Consider the following 19,643-nt stretch of genomic DNA (forward strand, 5'->3'; position numbering starts at 1 on the left):
TCATTGGTTAAAAAGTCGACAGTTTGACAGCACAAAGTTGAACTTGAAAGCTTGCATAAATTAAAATTTTATCCGTCTGTACTCTTATTGATGATAAAAATGAGCCAATCAGCGCGCGAGAAATTGGACAGTTATTATAAAAAAAAACAAATTCTAAAAAAACCAGAAAATCCGCCAACCGTTATGAACAACAAAACCGAAAAACCGAAGTTTCTTGGCACAAAAACCGTAAAACCGATCTCAAAAATGAGCAAAACCGTAAAACTGAAAATCCCAACGACCCCGTCAGAATTTAATTATCCAGTAATATTTCTAAATCTTCCTCGGAGCGTAAGTGAAACTCACGCTACATCTGGCCACTGCACTCTAATAACAAATCAGATTATGAGCTCAAGATTTTTATTTAAACAGTAGAGTGTTTCTGTCGAGGAACTATCGGCTGACAGTTGGCCCGTGGAAATTTGATGTTCTTAAAACTAGCATATTTGGCCTCGAAGCAAATGTGCTAGTTTTAAGAACATCAAATTTCCAAGGGGCAACAGTTCCGAGACATAAACACTCTACTGTCTTTATTGTTCGCCAAGAAATTTTCTTCCGTGCGCCACTTCAAAAATCATACTGAATTATTTTCAACTTTTTTAGTTTTTTTCATTTGTTCTTAAAGCCTGTACCCCTTTTGTTCTTAGGGCTAGCGGGGTTCTTTACTTGATGTTTCCTTTGGCCAGTTTTGAATAACCTTGTTAACGGTGGAGATCGCCACCTAATCTTAGACCTCTCAGCGATAACTGAAGTATGGGTGATAAAATGTGACGAGTGAAATTATCGTCAAAATTCTTATAATTTCTGGAAATTATTCGCATTTTGAAAAATCGCATTTGACAAAGTACGCTTACAATCGTGGTTTTTTGACTAGACTGCTCACAGCCCTCTATTCGATCGTTGAATGCGTGGATAAAATCGCGAGCGAAGTGGACGTCAGTGCAAAACGGAAGACTTGACTAGGTAGGGACTCGCTTCGCTTTTTCCTTCGCGTGCGTAAATAGAGAGGCTGTGAACAGTTTAGTTTCTGACTTGTTTATTGTATGGGACCATTACGCACCAAACGTTGCCATGGCAATTTTATAATATCACATTAAATTAACAAAATTTTTAACATAAATTAAGCTGAAGGAGTAATTTGTCAACCATGGTATTATGTGACGCCGTTGAAAATTCTTAATCAGCGAACAAAGTCATATAGAATGAAAAAATACACTCCCCTAAGAAGTTTATTTTGCAGATTCTTTTTGTGTGTAACTTCCTTGGTAATTTCCATAAATAGGTCATTTTCCAATTCCTCCTCCTGGAAAATTATGACGTCATTGTGTTTGCGCTTGAAATTCCGTTTCAGATCACTTCCGGTACTGGCGGATTTGCATTATGGGAATGATTTTAACTCTTCCAGGTTGAGCGAGCAAAAGATGGCTGCCACTATAAAAGATACGGAGGAGGACACCTCCAGAAGAAAACACATCAAAGCTGTGTTAGTGAACAAGCTTGAGGGGTGCAGTGATATAGTTAATATGGCTGTTACAATCCCGCACGAAGACGCAGTAATTAGTGTTTCGGATGACAAGTGCGTAGAAAATCCTTCTGGACTCGATGTTTAGAAGTTTCGCATATAAATGTTGTTTTGGCAGAATTGTTAATCACATAATTGTTCAGTTCGGGTGGCGGTAATCTTGGCTGTGTTGGTGTTTCATTCACAGGAGTATAAGGCTTTGGATTAAACGAGAGAGTGGACAATACTGGCCGAGTATTTGTCACGTTATGGAATGTAAGTTTGGATCGATGGAGAGTTTTATTTTTTTAGAGCTCTGTGTCATGGTTTTTCTCCTCGTCTTATCAGGTCTGAACCATGTGATGCTTCTTTGCTTAGTGCATGTCACAGATTGAAAGACCTTGTGTTTTGGTTAGCTTTGATAGTGTCTGCTATCCACAGCTATTCTTTGCAAAAAGCGGATTGCTTCACTTACCGTACCGAAACTGTTTTAATTGCACGATATTTTCACTGCATATTAATTTATTTGTATTATGTAAGCTTACTTATAATGTTTTATTATTGCTTCAGGGTTATAATTTCATTGATTTCGTTTTCAGCTGCATGCTCTGCCTTAGATTATCATGGAACAAGTAGAAGATTGTTTGTAGGATTGGATAGCGGTACCATTTCAGTAAGTTTATTTTTCCCACATTTGTATATTGGTCCTTTTAAAATGTTTAAGGAATTGCTCCTGGTACGCTAATGTATGCATCAATGTATGCATCAATGTATGCATCCTTGGCTATTATACGCATGAATAAATTTAGTAGTGGACCTACATCTTGGGTTTATTGCCTGGGAATTCTCCATTTCTTTCAGAACAGTCCATTAATTTTTGTAAAGGAAAAACACTTCCTTGCTACCAGTACTTGTATAATTGTATTGAAAAAACCTTTTAAAATAATTGCGCAAAGCATTTGCCTGAGCCTTCTCTATCTACTTCCCTTGAGTTTTTAAAACTTATTCATTTCTTGGGTGCTTGCACTGTCAAATTCCAAAAGTAATGACCCTCCAAAAGTAGCAACCCCCTGAAAGTAACGTCAAAAAATTGTGGACAATAATAAATCCTGAAAGTGAAGACCCCCGAAAGTAGTGAGCCCACCCCCCACCAATCCCCCCTCCCAGAAAATAGTGAGACCCGGGTTCAATAGCATGTTTATTTTTCTGATCAATAATCAGGTGAAAAGTTACATATGGTAAGTTGATTTAAGGCACTTTACAACAAGGGAGGGTATTGCTTATTCCACGAAGCGTTGCAAAATGTCAATCCATGCTTCACCAGTTAATGTTGTGCTTTGTGAAAACAAAAGCCATAAAATTTTCATCAAGTAACAGGGACATAATACAGGAAACTTTGATTCAGATTAACATCATTTTCAACAGGAGCATATTGAATGGAACATTTCTTCAAATTTAAATTTAAAACTCAACCAGTGTACTGAGATTTTGTTAGAGCAGCCTAACATAGCAGTACATCATGAAGTACAAACAGTTTATGGTATCTAACCAACTTTCCTGCCGACCACTGACAACACGGTCCAGACATGAAGAGCTCACCCATGTAACAGCAATATAAATTTGAACTGGAAGAAGAGCCTAGTTGTACATGTACCAACTTTTTCTTTTTGTTTAATTGATTTACAAACACAATATACATAGGAAAAAACTAAACAAATAAAAAGAGGAAATAATAATATCACAACACAAATACTTACTTAGTTACAGTACAATATGATTGTTTACATGTACCAACTTTATGTAACCTTATTTTTGCTCCCAGAAAGTAACGACCCCCCTGAATGTAGCGAGTCTTAAAGGCTGCTAATTCCAAAAGTAATGAGGGTCATCACATTGCTGTCAGAGCTTTAAGACAGGTCATGTTTTTTATCATTTCATCTGCCAGTACATCGCTGTTTTCTCACTATGGGGCAGCATGGATGGCGCATTGGTGAGAGCACTTACCTCCCACCAATGTGACCGGCTCAGTTCTGGCCTGGTGCCTGTTGAGTTTGTTGGTTCTCGCCTTGCTTTGAGGGTTTTTCTCTGGGTACTCTGGTTTTCCTCCCTCCACAAGAACTAACATCTCCAAATTGCAATTGGATCAGGATATAGGATCCTCTCTAAATATTATGATGTAAAAATTTGAATTTGTCACTTGTCGGAAGTTTACCTTGTCAGGGTCTCTTTTCAGGGCCTTGACATTGGAGCGTCTTCCTGATCCTTCCTGTGAGAACATTTGTAACATACTAGCTCCTCTAAGCAGCAATCCTCACAAAACCCTGTTCATTTTGCTTAGAAGAATATAAATACCAGATTCCATTTTCTTATATGAGGAGTTCTATTTAAGGCTACTTTTTCCAAATCCCTGAGATTACAGTAGCTTTGACAGTACCACTTGATAAATAAATATACTCAAGCACATTTAGGGCATGCTTAAAACTTGAAATGGTGAAATTACAAAATGGCACTATGATTAAGAGTAAATAAGGGATATGGGTGTCTGTAAAGGTTAGCCATCAGAATATTATTGAAAGCTAACCACTATCAAGGCAGTCATATTTGGGCTAAGCTTGTCATTATTTAGGCTAAACATCTGGTGACATTTTGTGTTTTGAACACACCCACACATTTACTATGCCCTTAATTTTGCTATCCCTAAACTGGCCTGGTTGGAAATAGAAGTGTTTAACAGTTTCACAAGCTTGCAGTGTGTTAATAGGAACAAACACATTTAATTTATATTTCTTGTGATAATCTTTTTCCCTCAGGAATTTGAAGTGTCAGAAGATTATAACAGACTTAACCACAGAAGAAATTATTTAGGTAACGATATGTACAAGTTTATCTCTTTAGACTGAAGTCTCCTTGCTAAACAAACAGCTGTATATCCTCCAGCCTTTTCTGAGTCAGAGGCATCCTTTTTTCTGTCATTGAATGTGTGAATTTTTTTTTTAAAAAAACTGAGAAACCTGGAAAATGGATACATGTATGAGTGGTTAGCTGGACAGATGTTGTTCTTGGTGGTCCAAAGTTCAACTCCTTGGCCTCACTTGTCAACAGCCAACTGGTCTGCCTCCTGCCAGTTTGGATTTTTAACCAAGTTTTGTTCTTTCACATGATTTGTTTCATTGTTTGTTTTGATTGGCCCTGAAAAGCCCATTAGGGGTATTAATTTTATTGATATTTATGAAATTTCCAGTAATAACAGTAATAACTTCAAGGAAATATTTATTAATTTTACAAAGTAATTGTCTTGTGTGTTCTCTCTCAGCACATAAGAACAGAGTTAGTGGTGTAATATTTTCACTGGAGAATGAATGGCTACTCAGTGTAGGAAGAGACAAATATTTACAGTGGCATGATTGTACAACTGGCAAACGATTAGGAGGATATCTGACTGGAGCATGGTGTACATCCTTACAGTATCCTTTAAGCTTGTTATAAAATCCTCCCTATCACATAATCTTAATTTACTCCCCAAAGGATTGCACAAAGAACAGAAAGCTTATGGCATGCACAGTGTATTGAAGATTGTAAATATTTTGTGAGGTCCATCCCACGTTATGAAGTTATGTTCTTGAGACAACATCCTTTGCTCTAACTTGGAGTGTTGTATACCTGCTAAGTTTTCCTAAGTCAAATGTGAGTGATTCTTTAGTGCTGAGGCATCATGTGCTTCAGAACAGATTTAATATTTTTGCCTTGCACTAATAAAATACTGGTAGTCAGCCCTTTGAAGAACTTTCCTTAGCAAGTTTTAGATTTGATGCTGAATCTAAGCATGTCTTTGTTGGTGACTATGGTGGCAGCATTAGCGTGATAAAACTGGAGTCTAACTCACCCTCTCTGGTAACAACACTCAATGGTCACTCAGGCAAGTTGCCCCCATGGCAATCATGGTTTGGCACAGGTGATTTGGCTGGTGTCCTGTGCTATTGTGAACTTGTAAACTCTTTAGTTCACTTGTGCGCAGAAATTACTAGGAACATCTGCAGTAAATTACAGACACCTTTAACTCTTAACACTTAACCTCTAAGAGTATCGTGGTACTGTTTAACAATATCTTTTATTTCAATGATCATTCAGAGTTTCCTCCATGTTCGTAAATTTATGGTTAACAAACAGTAAATAAATGGATTGCCTGAAAGTGCTGGTCAATAACTTTGACTTCAATGATGAAACTGGAGTTTCATTTAGGCTTTGAAGTTAGATCCATGCTGCAATTTGAAAGGACTTCTAGGCAATAGCCGTCAAGCTATAACCCTCTGTTGGAAAAACATCCCATGTAGAGGGGAATAAAAATATTCCTAGCCGCTTATTGCTACTTAAACCCAAGATAAGCACTGATCTGATGAGCCACTATACATGTACTTGAGTCCAGAATTTTTCTTACCCTTCTTAATTTTTCTTAGGTTGTGTCTGTGTGTATTGTTTGTGTTCTCACTCTGTGTTATTATTTTGTCTAATTTTTATTTATTTTTGTTTGTTAACAGGGAGTGTAAGAGCTTTGGCCTGGGATCCAGAGAAACGGTTGTTATTTTCTGGTAGTTTTGATGAATCTATTATTGTCTGGGACATTGGAGGGCAACAAGGAACTGCATTTGAACTTCATGGTCATTTGTAAGAAAACCTTTTTATGTGTTTCTAATTACTGGTAGCTACTGTTAATATGATTAATGATCTTGATAAAGTTGAGGAAAAGTTGAGGAAAATGGTGTAACCGTCTGTAGCATGGAATGCATGTAGAGTGATTTAACTTTGTAATGGACAGCTTAAGCGACTGACATGGTTTTCTCTTGCAACGATAACAGATGGTGATGATGAGAGTTGATTTCAATGTGAATTACACTGTCACTTTATGGGCAGCTCCCAGATGTCTTTGTCATACTGGGTGTCTGTAAATTACAGCTGTATGTGTATAACAGAGGCACACAATGTCAGATGTTGTGCTCAGCTTTGTTGGTTACAAATCTGTACAGAACTGGATATGATTGAACAAATGCAAGATAAACGAACAACAATTTTGTCTTAGCTCTCCAGTTTTGCTTCAGTTTTTTGTATTTAAGTGTAGAGAAGGTTACCGTCATTGCATACTTCTGTTTTGTCTTTTTAGGTCAAAAGTTCATGGCCTTTGTTACGCACCTCATGCCAAGAAGTTGGTATCATGCAGTGAAGATGGCATTGTCAGGATCTGGGATATGAATGTAAAACGACAAGAGGTACATAATCAACTGGCAGGCAGCCAGTCTGTCTGTCTGTCTGTCTGTCTGTAAGTCAGTGAGTCAGTCAGTCAGTGAGTCAGTCAGTGAGTCAGTCAGTCAGTGAGTCAGTCAGTCACTCAGTCAGCCCGGCAGTCAGTCAGTGAGTCAGTCAGTCAGTGAGTCAGTCAGTCACTCAGTCAGCCCGGCAGTCAGTCAGTGAGTCAGTCAGTCAGTGAGTCAGTCAGCCAGTGAGTCAGTCAGTCAGTTAGTCAGTCAGTCAGTCAGCCCGGCAGTCAGTCAGTGAGTCAGTCAGTCAGCCTGTCTGTCTGTCTGTAAGTCGGGCAGTTAGTCAGTCAGTTAGTAAGTCAGTCAGTGAGTCAGTCAGCCAGTGAGTCAGTCAGTCAGTCAGTCAATCAATCAATCAGTCAGTCTGCCAGTCAGTCCATCAAGTAATCAAGCAAGCAATCAGTCAGATGGACAGTCAGTCTGTTGTTTAATCTACAGAAGTTTGGGTGGTTTGTCAGTCTTAGGCCAAGGTTACACTCAGTCTTAGGGTTAGCAGATATGCCAGTTGTTTGGCTAGGGGATTTACCTTTGCGCATCCACAATTTATAAATAATATCCAGATCAAACTGGAATTTACATGTGTTGGTCTTTTTAATTTTGGGGAAAACAAACATTCAGAGCTAAGTTAACAATGCAATAAGGTTAGTTATGCTGATTGTGGTCTTGAGAGTAATTTTGTTCTTTGTTGTCTTGTGTTTGTCAGACACCAGAGTGGTCACAAAGTGATATCTGTGAGCGATGTAGTGGCCCTTTCTTCTGGAACTTTAAGGGCATGTGGAACAATAAAGCAGTTGGTGTGAGGCAGGTAGGATATTTTTATAATTATTATTCTTACCCAATTTCTTCTGATTGTCCGTAAAACTTAAAGAATACAACACAATGACCCCAGCCAGTGGTTGTTAACCCTCTACAGGAGGGTGGGGTGGGGGTGGTACCCAGTTCTACATAGGGAGGCTCAGTCCTGAGGTCCTACCGCTTACCCAAATGTATACCATTTTGACAGAAAAGAGACCCCTTTTGTATATCGTTAATTGAAAAAATGTACCCCTTTCCCATACTTTCATTACTGGCCCACATTATGAATAAATCGCCAAAATAAGGAAGTCTTCTTGTCATTTTTATGTAGTGCCTAATAAATGAAATGATCTGGCAGTTATAAGGTGCATCTTTTTAAAATATTGTAATTAAAGGCTCTTAAAAATAACTAAATGATGGATTTCCCTACTTTTTCATATACCTCCCCAACTTGACAATGCGAAATCCCTTACGTTCCCTTTTATATGCTTGAAAAAGGTACCTCTTTTGGGCGGAACCTCCTTCTATAGGCCATTATTGGAAGTACCACCTCCCCGGCATTAACCCCAGTCTACTCAAGACAAAGCTACCGCATCTCCGTCACATATATGTACTAAAAGCTGGTGTTTAATGTCTGGTTGAAACTTTAACTTGTGTAACTTACAAGTGAAAGTTTAAAACAGAGCAGGAAAGATTTTAAAAGTTCTGTCATTTATGACCTCTTTTATTTTATTTTCAGCATCATTGTCGAAAATGTGGCAGAGCAGTGTGTAACGAGTGTAGTAAAAATGAATCTTCCTATCCAATCATGGGTTTTGAAAATTCTGTTCGCCTGTGTAATGAATGTTATGAAACCATCACAGATGATGAGTAAGTCAGATTATTGAGTCCTGATAATTGTTAGCAGGTTGTTGCTTTTGGGTGCTCATTTTCTTTGTGTACTGTGTTATCAGCTCACTGGGTTTTAAATTTTAGCTAAAGAGCGACCTCAAATCAAAGATTACTTTACTAGAAAGGTGTTTGTCTGTGAGTAAAAAAGTAGTTGTAGGGTGCATTTCTTAGAGAAAATCAAAGATTGGATTGTTAAATGTGTAATTCTAGAAAATATCCATACCTCGCCCTCTCCAGTTTTGTTTGTACTGTACTGTTTGTTTTTCATTTTGTTATTTTAACATGAGGCACAAACATCAAATTGCTGCATTTTCATCTGCTTTTCAGCCGTGTACCTCTAGCAGATTTTCATGATGCAAAACATACAACTCGTTCGATGTACTTGGATCTAACAAAAGGAAGATTACTGACTTGTGGTGGTGACAGGATTGTTAAGGTTAGGAATAATTTTCATCTTGAGGTCTTAAATGTAAAGCAAACGAAAATCCTGGACAAGGAGACTGTGAACTTCGAAAGGAAACTTGAGAAGGCCATTCACATCAGACGCCAACAACCCTGACCTCCTGATTGAAAAAAAAATGAAATAATTATTAAACTAGAAGTAACCAATGGTTAGGAAGTGCGTGCTAGAACACTTTTGAGTGGAGGGATTTCCAAGAAAACTTTTGTTGGGTACTGAAATGGGTTTATTACTTTGGGTAGTTATAGTTATCTTAAAAAGAACGAATCTGTGTATTATTTCATTTCCGTATAGGTATCTTTGGAAAAACTAGGTTTTTCCCTAAATTGTTATTTTAGCGAGCAAATGTTCGTTTGCGTGTCTATGTAAACATTTAGAACCGAGACTGCGCAGTTTTGACTGAAAATCAATTGAGGAACTGGGATTAAAGGCCTGGTGAGCTTAAAGATACTGGGAAAGCTTTCAGTAATGAAATTAGTGTCTGTAGGGTAACTTAGAGGAGTCATCAATAGATCAAACATAACAAAACATTTTTATTTGAACAAAAACTCAGGAATTTTTCATGGAGAATTTCAACTCTATTACTTTACTTTAAAAGTAACATGTTTTTAGCAAAGAAATCAAAAGAATTTTAACTTCCAAAATGAAGTTTTACTAGAGATCTCAAATTAATGTTATATTTTCCGTTTACAATGTAGAATATTTTTGTTTCTTACCAATCGTAACAATTTCTTTTTATCTTTAATTTCTGATTTGTAGCAATGCAAGAGAACATAAATCAACACAATAGTGTCTTCTAATGCAAATAATTCATGCATCAACTTCTTAACTTTTAAGATAAACTTTTAGACAGTTTTTCCACTGTCATTTTAGGATGTTCTTTTTTTCTTAAATGAACCATAACTATATCCGTTTGCTTTGAATGTCTAAAGGATACTAATGCAACATAACATAAGTGAACACTAATGTTTTCTAATGCAAATAATCCATGCATCATTTCCTTTAACTCCGAAGATGACGTTTTACAGAATCAATAAGTGATGTTATATTTTCCATTGCCATTATAGTGTGGTTATTTTCTTATCAACCATAATAATTTTCTTTTGCTTTGAGTGTCTTAAGGATACTTATGCAACAGAACATAAGTCAACACAATATTTTCTGCTAATGTAAATAATTCATGCATCATTTTCTTTAACTTCCAAGCTTTACACAGAATCAATAACTAATGTTATATTTGCATTGTCATTTAAGAATGTTTTTTTTGGTTGTCAACCATAACAATTTCCTTTTGCTTTGAATGTCTAAAGGATACTTATTAAAGAGAACATAAGTTAACACAATATTGTCTGAAACAAATAATTCATGCATCATTTTCTTTAACTTCTAGGATGAAGTTTGACACAGAATCAATAACTAATGTTATATTTTCCACTGTCAGTAGGGCTTCTTTGATTTTATCCGAAGTGTCATGAATCGATAAGTTTACTTTGGCTAGTAAATTCTCCATCACATCAGTGAAGGCTGTAAGCCACACTTGTTTGCCTTTGATCTCAGCACATAACCGAGCAGTTGCACCCTTTTTTGCCCCTGTGACTTTCTGGCATGTGCCACAACTTGGGCATGTGAACACAGGAGATTCAATTACATATGGCATCTTCTTTTTACAACTGTTGATTTGGCAGGTCATGAAAACAGTCACTTTATCTGTAAAGATGAATTCCTATATTGTTACTGTTTTCTGGATATTGGTAACCAGCTGTGGTCCTTTAGGGTTGTCGAGATGCATGCTGATTTCTTTGATTGTTGTGTCTCTTGTTGAACCAAGATGTGTGTGCCCATTGTAGTTCTTAATGCTTAGATCTGTGATCTCATAACTGTTTGAGTTTTTGCACTTTTCAATCATGTCATCCCACAAGTGGATTGTTGTATGACCAGTTTGGTCCTCAATGACACAGTCCTCTTTAACAAGGCCTGGGTTTCCATTTCTCTTTGTTACTTCTTTTGGTTTAGCATCTCCCATTGTGATTGTTCCTCTAACATTCACTCTCTGATTTCTGGTTAACGAGTTAACCTGACTGAGTGAGATTTGAATAGCATTACCATGTGGCAGGTTGGAGTTCCTTGGCACATTAGTTGATGGTTGTGTGCTTTCAAAGTGAATATCACCAGAATTAGCCTTGACAATAGTCGAGTGGTTGTTAACAAATATGTTGTTATCCTTTTCGTTTGCATTTATTACTCGAATTGGTGTACCAGCATTCTGGAACAGAAGTGCCTGTTGATGATTTTTACGATCGAAGCCAACTACTTTTGTAAATTTAGAACTGGATGTTTGAAGGTCAAAGGTAGAATATTCATTTCCTGATTTTGCCTTCTTTATTGGTGATAGTTTGTGAATATAGCCAGGATCGGTATCTGAAGAGTAAATAATATTGATGAGTACAGTATCATATATTGGATTACAACTACTAGAGAGGAAGGGAGAATGAAAGATCATGTACTTCCCAGGGGTCTCAAGTATATTCATTTTAAAATGATATACTCATTTGGTGGGGAATTTTTCTGTAATATAGTTTTGGAAAAAAATTATTTGATAGGGTTACTGGGATTATTTTTCCGTGCTAGTTTGAGTTTAGGCTGAAGCATAATTTGAGCGATTTTATGTGACCAAACTGGGTCTACATGTAAGTTCAGCAAAACGGTGCCCCTGCTTGATTCAATGGTAGGCCAAACTGGGCCAGTAAGTTGTTGCTGTCGGAAAATGTGATTCCCTCTTATCAAGCCAAGAAATGGTTCACTAATCACTGCAGAACATTCCTGAAGTCTCCACGTGCTGCGGCGTACGAGTCGATCGATTGGAAGGCTGCTCTGAATCCAATTTATAGAGCCAAACATGCCAGCACTGCTTAAATAGATCCTCCAAAATGCAAAAGAATGTCTAATATCTTATTCTGTGGCAAAATTGTAGGTACAAATATAAAGCAATGGAAAAACTTACCGAGTAAGGCTGCCACAAGGCTGCTGCGAGTAGAGCTAAATCCACTTCTTGCGCTTGCGAATCCAGTAATATTACTGTTGCACATGTCTTCGGATGTTCATGTGAAGACAGTTAATCTCCGATATTTGCCATATCTGTCAAGTATTCACGTGAAATGAACATGGTAGATTTGAGGATAATAGTTATCCCGAAGTTAATAATCTGCATCTACTTCGGTTCCACTGTCGGTTCGCATCGAATCGTCCAAACAACCTCTCATCGGTTGCTGCTCTTCTTTTGACATCATAGCGAGAACTGAGTATTCTTTAAAACTTTTTCTTTCCATTTTCAATCTTGTAAATGTACATCAACACTTCAATGATGCAAAACTGTCGCTTTGAAGATCTAGCACAGTGGCCGTCTCGGCGGCCATCTTTCAAAATATTCTTGTTCGTGTGGAACTGGATTCTGATTGGTTTACGAGGATTTATCGATTGATTTTGGCAGAACAAATTTCCTCCAAAATCGAGATATGGCGTGCAAACTAGGTTGCGGGCTCTTCTTGAGCCCGCAAAAATGTCTAATGTTTGGCCTCTGAAAATAAAAATCACAGTCTACAATTTTTACTCATCCAGCCGACTTGACTTTGTGTGGCCCTCTTGTTTGGGTTGAACATGTACATTAACTGTAGATTTGTAAGATGAGTCTCACGCTAAACATTATCAAAAGGGCCTCTGCTAACACCGGAGCCCTTATTTTTCAACCTTACTGTTTGAGGTTTAAAGCATTTTAATGTCTCATAGTTTTCAATGGTATCCCTTCTTTCTCATTACTCTGTGTCTCTATCTACTGGCAAATGTCTCTGTCTTAGATTCAGTTTAATAATTATTATAAGTCAGCTTTCTTTTAGTACAAATTTTAACCCAGATTATCTGCTTTTGTTTTAGATCTGGGATGTCAAAGCAATTCTTCTATCATGAACATCAAACATCTTCTAGAAGGCAAACCACTGGGTGAAAATATTACATATGATCGATTAACCTTCGATTAGACTTCTGGCCTTGTAACAGTAAAGCACATGAATCAAAGATGGGACTTGACCTCCAGGAGTAACTCATTTTGCCACTTTTTTTCAGCATTGTATTCAAGACATGAAAAATAGTTTTAGAACAAAGATTTAATGTCATCTGACAAGCAGCAGCGATAGCATGATCACATGAAAAGAAGTGATTTAAATAATAGTATTTTTAGTAGCTGTTTTTGTTGTCGCACAATGTTTCTGAAGGGTTGAGTGACAACTCAAAAGACAACTGTTGAGGAGCTAGTCAGGTAAATGTAGGTATTTAGAATGCATTTGGTACAGCCTTAGATGACCATGCTGAGTCAATTTTATTTTGTGTGTTGTTATGCATTTTTTTCTTGTTCAAAAGTGGCAAAAACTATGTACAGCATGCACAACATAAAAATGTCAACTCATCAACATGGCATAGGGTGGGACTGAGAGCAACCTACAGCTTTGTCTCTGGAGTAAAAGGCAGTAAACAATTAAGTTGCGCTGATGAGTTCTAACCAGTGCAAAGTAGCTATACATGGTGGCCAATCCTTAGGTAAAATGCTATTTTACAGTTCTGTAAAATGTAACCAAGCCTGTGCATGAAACTGAGGTTTGGTTGATAGATATTAGAAACTAGCTAGCATGATAAGGGAATTGTAATTTACGTATGAAAAGTAGCAAGGTTTCTAATGACAACAAAATCAATTTTCAGTAGCCTCACTTCTGCTTAAAGACCTGATCACTAGCACTGAACTGTGAACACAAATTATCGACATTGTGCATCTGTTCAGGTTTTGGGCAAACCACAGAAATGTGCGAATGCTGCACTTAAATGGTTTATAATGCATTACATGGCTTGGGAATTTGAAACAAGCCTAGATGCATTGTGACTTCTCTATCATAACTGTAACAACCACTTGCCTTTAGAGTTTTTCTAAAAGTCAAATTTTCCAGGAGTGTAGCAATCTTATCACACAGCAGGTTTTTCTCGTTACATAATAGGAATTTTTGCATATGAGTTGTACAAATTACACGGTGATAAGAATAGTTAGTTAGTTCATCAGACAAAGTAGACCCTAATTCCCCCCACCCACCCACCCCCATTGGAGATTGTTTGGGGTCTGGATGATTAATGATTGTTACACGAAATCACCTTAGAAAGACGTAGGGGCCTAGGACAAAAACAACCCTTATAATGGGCGAATAGCTCTAATGGTCTTCCTAAACACACCATTTCTGAGTTATCTTATGCCTCTGTTTTAAACGTAGTCTGTATAAAACCTTTCATATGAAAATGATTTTGATTTGCACAAAAATTAACATGTACATGTAGGTTGAGGACATTTTCATATGAATGGTCTCATACAAGGACTCATTTTTACATGAAGGTGAAAGGAAATTCATTATGGCCTAAAACATTCTCATCTCTAGAGTTTCCAGTCTGTCTTCTCCAGTGGGGCTTTTCTTCGTGTCAAGGCCTCACCTGGGTATGACAGGCAACTCTAGAGAGAAGAATGGGCCCAAACTATAAAACTGCCATCCAGAATCGTAACTCAAAGTGACTTTTTCACCGAAGAGATATTTTTTTGGGCAAAATGAAATATTGACTAATTAACCAACTCATGTATAAACTGTTAATGCACTAACATTTAAAAATTTTATTGAAGGTTAGAGTATAATGTAAAAAATTTACCTACAGTATAAGTGTAATTTCAGCCTAAATTAAATTTATGTTTGAGATAATAAAAATCATTATATGAAGTAAGTTTGTGATATAACTTTTAACTGATTTGTGAATATAAAATCTGTATAAAATGCAATACTATTATCACTATTGTCTGATTTTTCGTTATTAAACCAAGAACTGCAGCACATCCTCATTGGCCTCTGGCTTCTAAAAAAAAAAATTCTGATTTGAATTTCTGAAAATTTCCAGTGATGGTGGAACAGCATTTTCTAGACTTTTCAGAAAAGACTACAAGCCATACATTTTCCTAATATTTCATTTGGGAGCAATAATTAACTATCTTTGTGGATATGTAATTTACTCCTTGTTTGCTTCTCGCTTTGAACACTTTCCAGCGGTAGGAATTTTTGTGCAGAGCCGGCCTTCTTTGCTCAGAATGAAGGAATTCACATCTTAGCTACTTCAGTTTTTCAAACTTTTCCGGTGGGGCATGCCCCCAGACCCCCCTAGGAAGGTGAGGCCTGAGGTGTCCCAACCGACGGCGTCACTCTGGCAACAAAACAACTTGAACAACATCGATAAAGTACGTAGAAGATTAATGGTCCAAAAATGAACAATGTTCCCGATGAAAGTATCAGGTAGAAAACTATTACAGTCAATCCTTGAAGTAATCGATTTTTTTGACTGGCGAGAAAGCTGACAATTTGAGATATCATCAGACGTGGGATCACAGTATTGCATAACCAACGTTGCATTAAGCACAGGTCAGGTCAAGTCGGCCATGACGTATCTGCGTTGGTTTGCAACGTAGGTCCGCAATTCGTATTCAACCGCGGGGATTTGTGCCGATTACCGTCCCGAATTTTCTAACCGCCAAGAACATGAAACACGACTGTTCCAGCGTTTTAATGCCCGTTATATATATTCATTAATTGATTTGGTGATCAGTTCCAAAAAATGTGCAATCCTATCACTTCAACAAGGCCCTCCTGTCTCCGAAATGGTTTGGATCAATCGTTGTTGGAATTTCGTCTTTTGTGCGGTAGGTGCATATAGTCTGCTCCAGGCACTTGGTTCGCCAACTAGCAATGCTTTTTCCAGTAGCCATTCTTTGCACCATTCTTTGGGTTAACTGACTGACTGATATTCTCTTCCGCAGCCGTTTTTTGGGATGTCACGCAACGCTCCCCCCAAAGATGGACTGACTGCAAAACAATTTCACCATTCAGTCACAGGGAGCACACAATCTTGTTGAGTAGCAAGAGAGTAAATACTGGAATGAAAAGAACGAGTAGTTTACCTTTGTCTCCTTTTGTCATCTCTCACGCGAAACCGCTACCTACCTATCGTGCGTGACACTGTAACGCTAAACTCGTACCTAGGCCTTTTCGCGTTGTGCAAAATTTTTTTGAGTTTACATATTTTATATAAACCAATAAAAATTTTCATTTTCACTTGAAATGAAAATTGAAAGAGCAGTTGGCGAAGGATCAGCCTGAAATTATACCAAGTGCGCAGCACTGTAATGAAAAGTGCTGCACACTTGGTATAATTTCAGGTTGATCCTTTGCCAAAGTTTTCATTTTCACCAGGAGCCATAATGGCTCCTGTTTTCACTTGAAATGAAAATTGAAAGAGCAGCTAGCGAAGGATCAACCTGAAATTATACCAAGTACATAGCACTGTGATCAAAACTGGACGTTTTCTTGCACAAAGATGTACTCTTGAATATCTGTGGTGGGGGCTTTGTTGAATAGCACTTGAGGCTTCTGCCGATGAACCCTGCGGCATTCATGAATGCCGAGCGAAGAGTCCGGGCGAAGAGCGACTTGGCAGTCAGGTTTGCTTAGAATGATGACATGATGAAATCTGTGATTGCCAAAGACATGTCCTAAACTGCTCGAAAGTCAAAGGTCGGCACCGTCCTTAAGAAGCGTTTGACCGTCACAAGCTTCTGTGAGTTTTTTAATTATGCTAGAGCAGCTTTTCAGTTTGTTGTCACCTCGACAAACTGCTTTTTCCCGCTTCATGTTGCGAGAAAAATAAAGAAATAAGATATCTTTCGATTTTTTGTCTCCTTTAGTTTTTGAATTGCTACGACTTAATCGGACTTGGGAAGGAATCAGCTAGCGAAAACAAACTATTATGCAAAGATTCCGGAAGTTTCGGTCGGAAGTCAAACGGAAAGGTACTTTTCGGCTTCTTCCGGAGTATTCGGGATCACCTCTGGAGGGCCCTCTGGAGTTGGAACATTTCATCAGGCGTGGAATGATCGTTCTAAAGACCTTGCTTCAAAGTAGCAATGAAGTCTCCAACAGTTGTGTTGAAGACCAGAAAAAGGAAATTGAACAGCTTGAAAATGAACATTCCGAAATACAGTGGAGGAACTTCAACAATGCGTTGAGGACGGAGACCAAAAGACCAAAACGCTGGAAGAGATCATTGAAAAGATACATACGTACTTACATACGTACATGTATTTCATATTTTGTTAATTATTAGATAAGTAATCGTAGTTAGGTGTCCCCAATTAGTATACATTGTATATTAGCGACTTCTACCCGTTAATAAACCTGTTATCTTATCTTATCTTATGAAGAAAATCTGAAGCTCTTGGTTCAGATCGCCGTCATGATGAGGGAATTGAAGGGGGAGGGGGGGAATACTGTAGGGGTATGCAAATCCGCCGATCCGTGCCTTTTTTTCGCCAAATCCGTCGATCCGCCGATATTTTTGTTCAAATCCGAAACCACAACCACATCCGGAAACAGAAGTGTAAAAGTCCAAAGGTAAACTGGTAAATGTGAATGCCATTGATAATTTCGCACAAATAGTAAAGAAGCAACATGCTTGACGACTATAACACTGTACAATTCCAATAACGGTCTCACACCTGAGTTTAAATGAGCTTCGTTCGAAAAAAGAATAATTTGGATGAACTCATAAACAAACCAACCAAGACTGAAGAAAGATCTATGGTCCAAATTTCGTTTAGGACCCAAGATCCGAACATCAAGACAGGCACAATCTGGAATCCGCGCCAAAATTCATAACTGATCCACGATCCACTGTGTTTTCAAAATCCGCGAATCCGCTCGATTTACCGCAAAAAGCCGCAATCCGTGCTCTTTTTAAAAAAGGCCAAATCCGTCGATCCGAAAACCTATTCACCCCTCTCTTGAAGGCATTGGAGAAAGAGAAAAAGGAAGTTGACGCAAAGAACATGAGTGAAAGTCGCAATGAAGTTTCCACCTGTTGCGAAGGGGATCATAGGAAAGAATTTGAACAGCTTCAAAAGGAACATTCCGAAATAGAAGAGGACCTTCAACAGTGGGTTGAGGACGGAGACCAAAAGAACAAAGCTTTGCAGGAGATTATAGAAACTACAAATGATGAAAATGCAAAGCTCTTGTTTCAGATCAGCGTCACGAAGAAGGAATTGAAAGCTTTGGAGAGTGAAAACAAAACTCTTAAGACCGAGCTGAAAACCAACAGAATATTTCAGTTAAACGAAGTTTAGGCGTCGTTTAAGAAGGTCTTGGTCTAAACAGGGTCTCAACTGGGAAACCGGGTTATTTAAACGTCACTTATCTTAAACCCCGCCTAAACGGAGTCGAAACACAGACTTGCAAACAATGGCAACTTAGACCCGGTCATGAGTAGGTTTAGACGTAATCTAACGTTTTATTAGTGAAGGTTTTTGTCATACATGGAAGTTTGAGATATAGAAGCCTACAGCAATGGGCTAATACTCGACGTGTTCGAAGAATCCGAGACTTGCGGGATAGGCTTAATCCTTTAGAAGAATATGACGACGCCAATTTTCGTCTACGGAGCTGCAGACGCAAGTGGAAACGCTAAACGCAAATTAATTATCGCCCGCTATTTTACGTAGGCACCTGACGTATTTGTATAAGTTAATAGGCTGATTTAGCAACAGGACGGGAACGTCAGATGACAACTGCAGGACGCGCGGAATAACCTGGATTCTGTTCTAATTTGACCATATTTGGGTATTTGTACTGCGCGCGCCGTCGTCAAGTGACGTTCTCGTTCTCTTGCTAAATCAGCCTAATGTAGGGACAGGAAGACTACTCTTTCGGATTTTTCCACCTTGGGAATCTCACTTCTCAGATGTCACTTGTCGTCTTCTTAACCCGCTTTGATTTTGAGAAGAGGTACACGAGAGTCTTGCGTACTTCGACGACTTTTATACCTCGATGCGCAACTTCTACTGATTTTACTGATGCTACTGATAAAACTTGTGTAATCTCGAAGGTTTCCAGCTAAATACCTAAACTGTAGACATGTTTAAGTCTACTGACCAGGGGAACTAAAAAGACTTCCCTGGCTTAACTTGGACAAACGCCAAACACACCAACTGGACGAAGACAAACAAATAACAAGCAGCCAATGAATACAATGGCCGGGGAAAGATAGTTTTAAACGAAATCTAGCCCGCCACAACGTAAACTTTCGTTGAGGTTTACACCAAGGTCAGCAAGACGGTCGAAAAATTACTACAGTCAGAACAATTGTTAAAAAGTTAGAGAACATAGACAAAACAAATAGCAAAATTGAGTACAAGGAAAGATATGTGTGGGCTGACCTTGACTGTTGGACAGCCATGGAAAAACATGAGACTAACTCAAACCAAACTAAAATTAACAGTGAAATGATAAATAAATTTAGCTTCTCAAAACAAAATTCGACTTAGTTCCGGGCAGGTTACAATGTGGTCAAAAGCATGGACTTCGACTAAATATCATGGTCGTAACCAAGGATATTTTCTCTCAGCTAAAATCAAATTTTGATCCCTGATTCAACCACTTAATATTTTGTACCAATGAAGAGATTTGACGGGGGTTTGTGTCCCAGACCGCGATTTGTTGTGCGTCTTTACCTGAGGTAGATTTTCATTCCTTCA

General features: G+C 38.1%; 2 protein-coding genes across 3 annotated transcripts; one reads left to right on the forward strand and one right to left on the reverse strand.

Moving 5' to 3' along the window:
- Window positions 1–1,316: 1,316 nt before the first annotated feature.
- On the forward strand, window positions 1,317–14,849 carry LOC110041747 (WD repeat and FYVE domain-containing protein 2-like). 2 transcript variants are annotated; one of them, XM_020747060.2, is made up of 12 exons: window positions 1,317–1,615; window positions 1,749–1,816; window positions 2,140–2,213; window positions 4,351–4,405; window positions 4,854–5,004; window positions 5,344–5,492; window positions 6,076–6,202; window positions 6,696–6,801; window positions 7,553–7,654; window positions 8,384–8,514; window positions 8,863–8,971; window positions 12,923–14,849. In XM_020747060.2, exons 1-12 carry the CDS (start codon window positions 1,353–1,355, stop codon window positions 12,953–12,955), a joined length of 1,368 nt encoding a protein of 455 aa, XP_020602719.2. In that variant the 5' UTR covers window positions 1,317–1,352; the 3' UTR covers window positions 12,956–14,849. The 2 variants fall into 2 exon arrangements, with proteins under 2 accessions (XP_020602719.2, XP_089149987.1); XM_089293861.1 differs by having other exon boundaries at window positions 1,322–1,615; window positions 5,344–5,460; window positions 6,080–6,202.
- On the reverse strand, window positions 9,516–12,127 carry LOC110041749 (uncharacterized). The gene is made up of 2 exons (XM_020747063.2): window positions 11,997–12,127; window positions 9,516–11,413 (listed from the first exon to the last, which is right to left on the reverse strand). Exons 1-2 carry the CDS (start codon window positions 12,079–12,081, stop codon window positions 10,719–10,721), a joined length of 780 nt encoding a protein of 259 aa, XP_020602722.2. The 5' UTR covers window positions 12,082–12,127; the 3' UTR covers window positions 9,516–10,718.
- Window positions 14,850–19,643: the final 4,794 nt, after the last annotated feature.

The sequence above is a fragment of the Orbicella faveolata genome, unplaced genomic scaffold (genome assembly GCF_042242905.1).
Source record: "Orbicella faveolata isolate gen_17 unplaced genomic scaffold, um_ofav_v1 contig_25, whole genome shotgun sequence".
Classification (NCBI taxonomy): Eukaryota; Metazoa; Cnidaria; class Anthozoa; order Scleractinia; family Merulinidae; genus Orbicella; species Orbicella faveolata.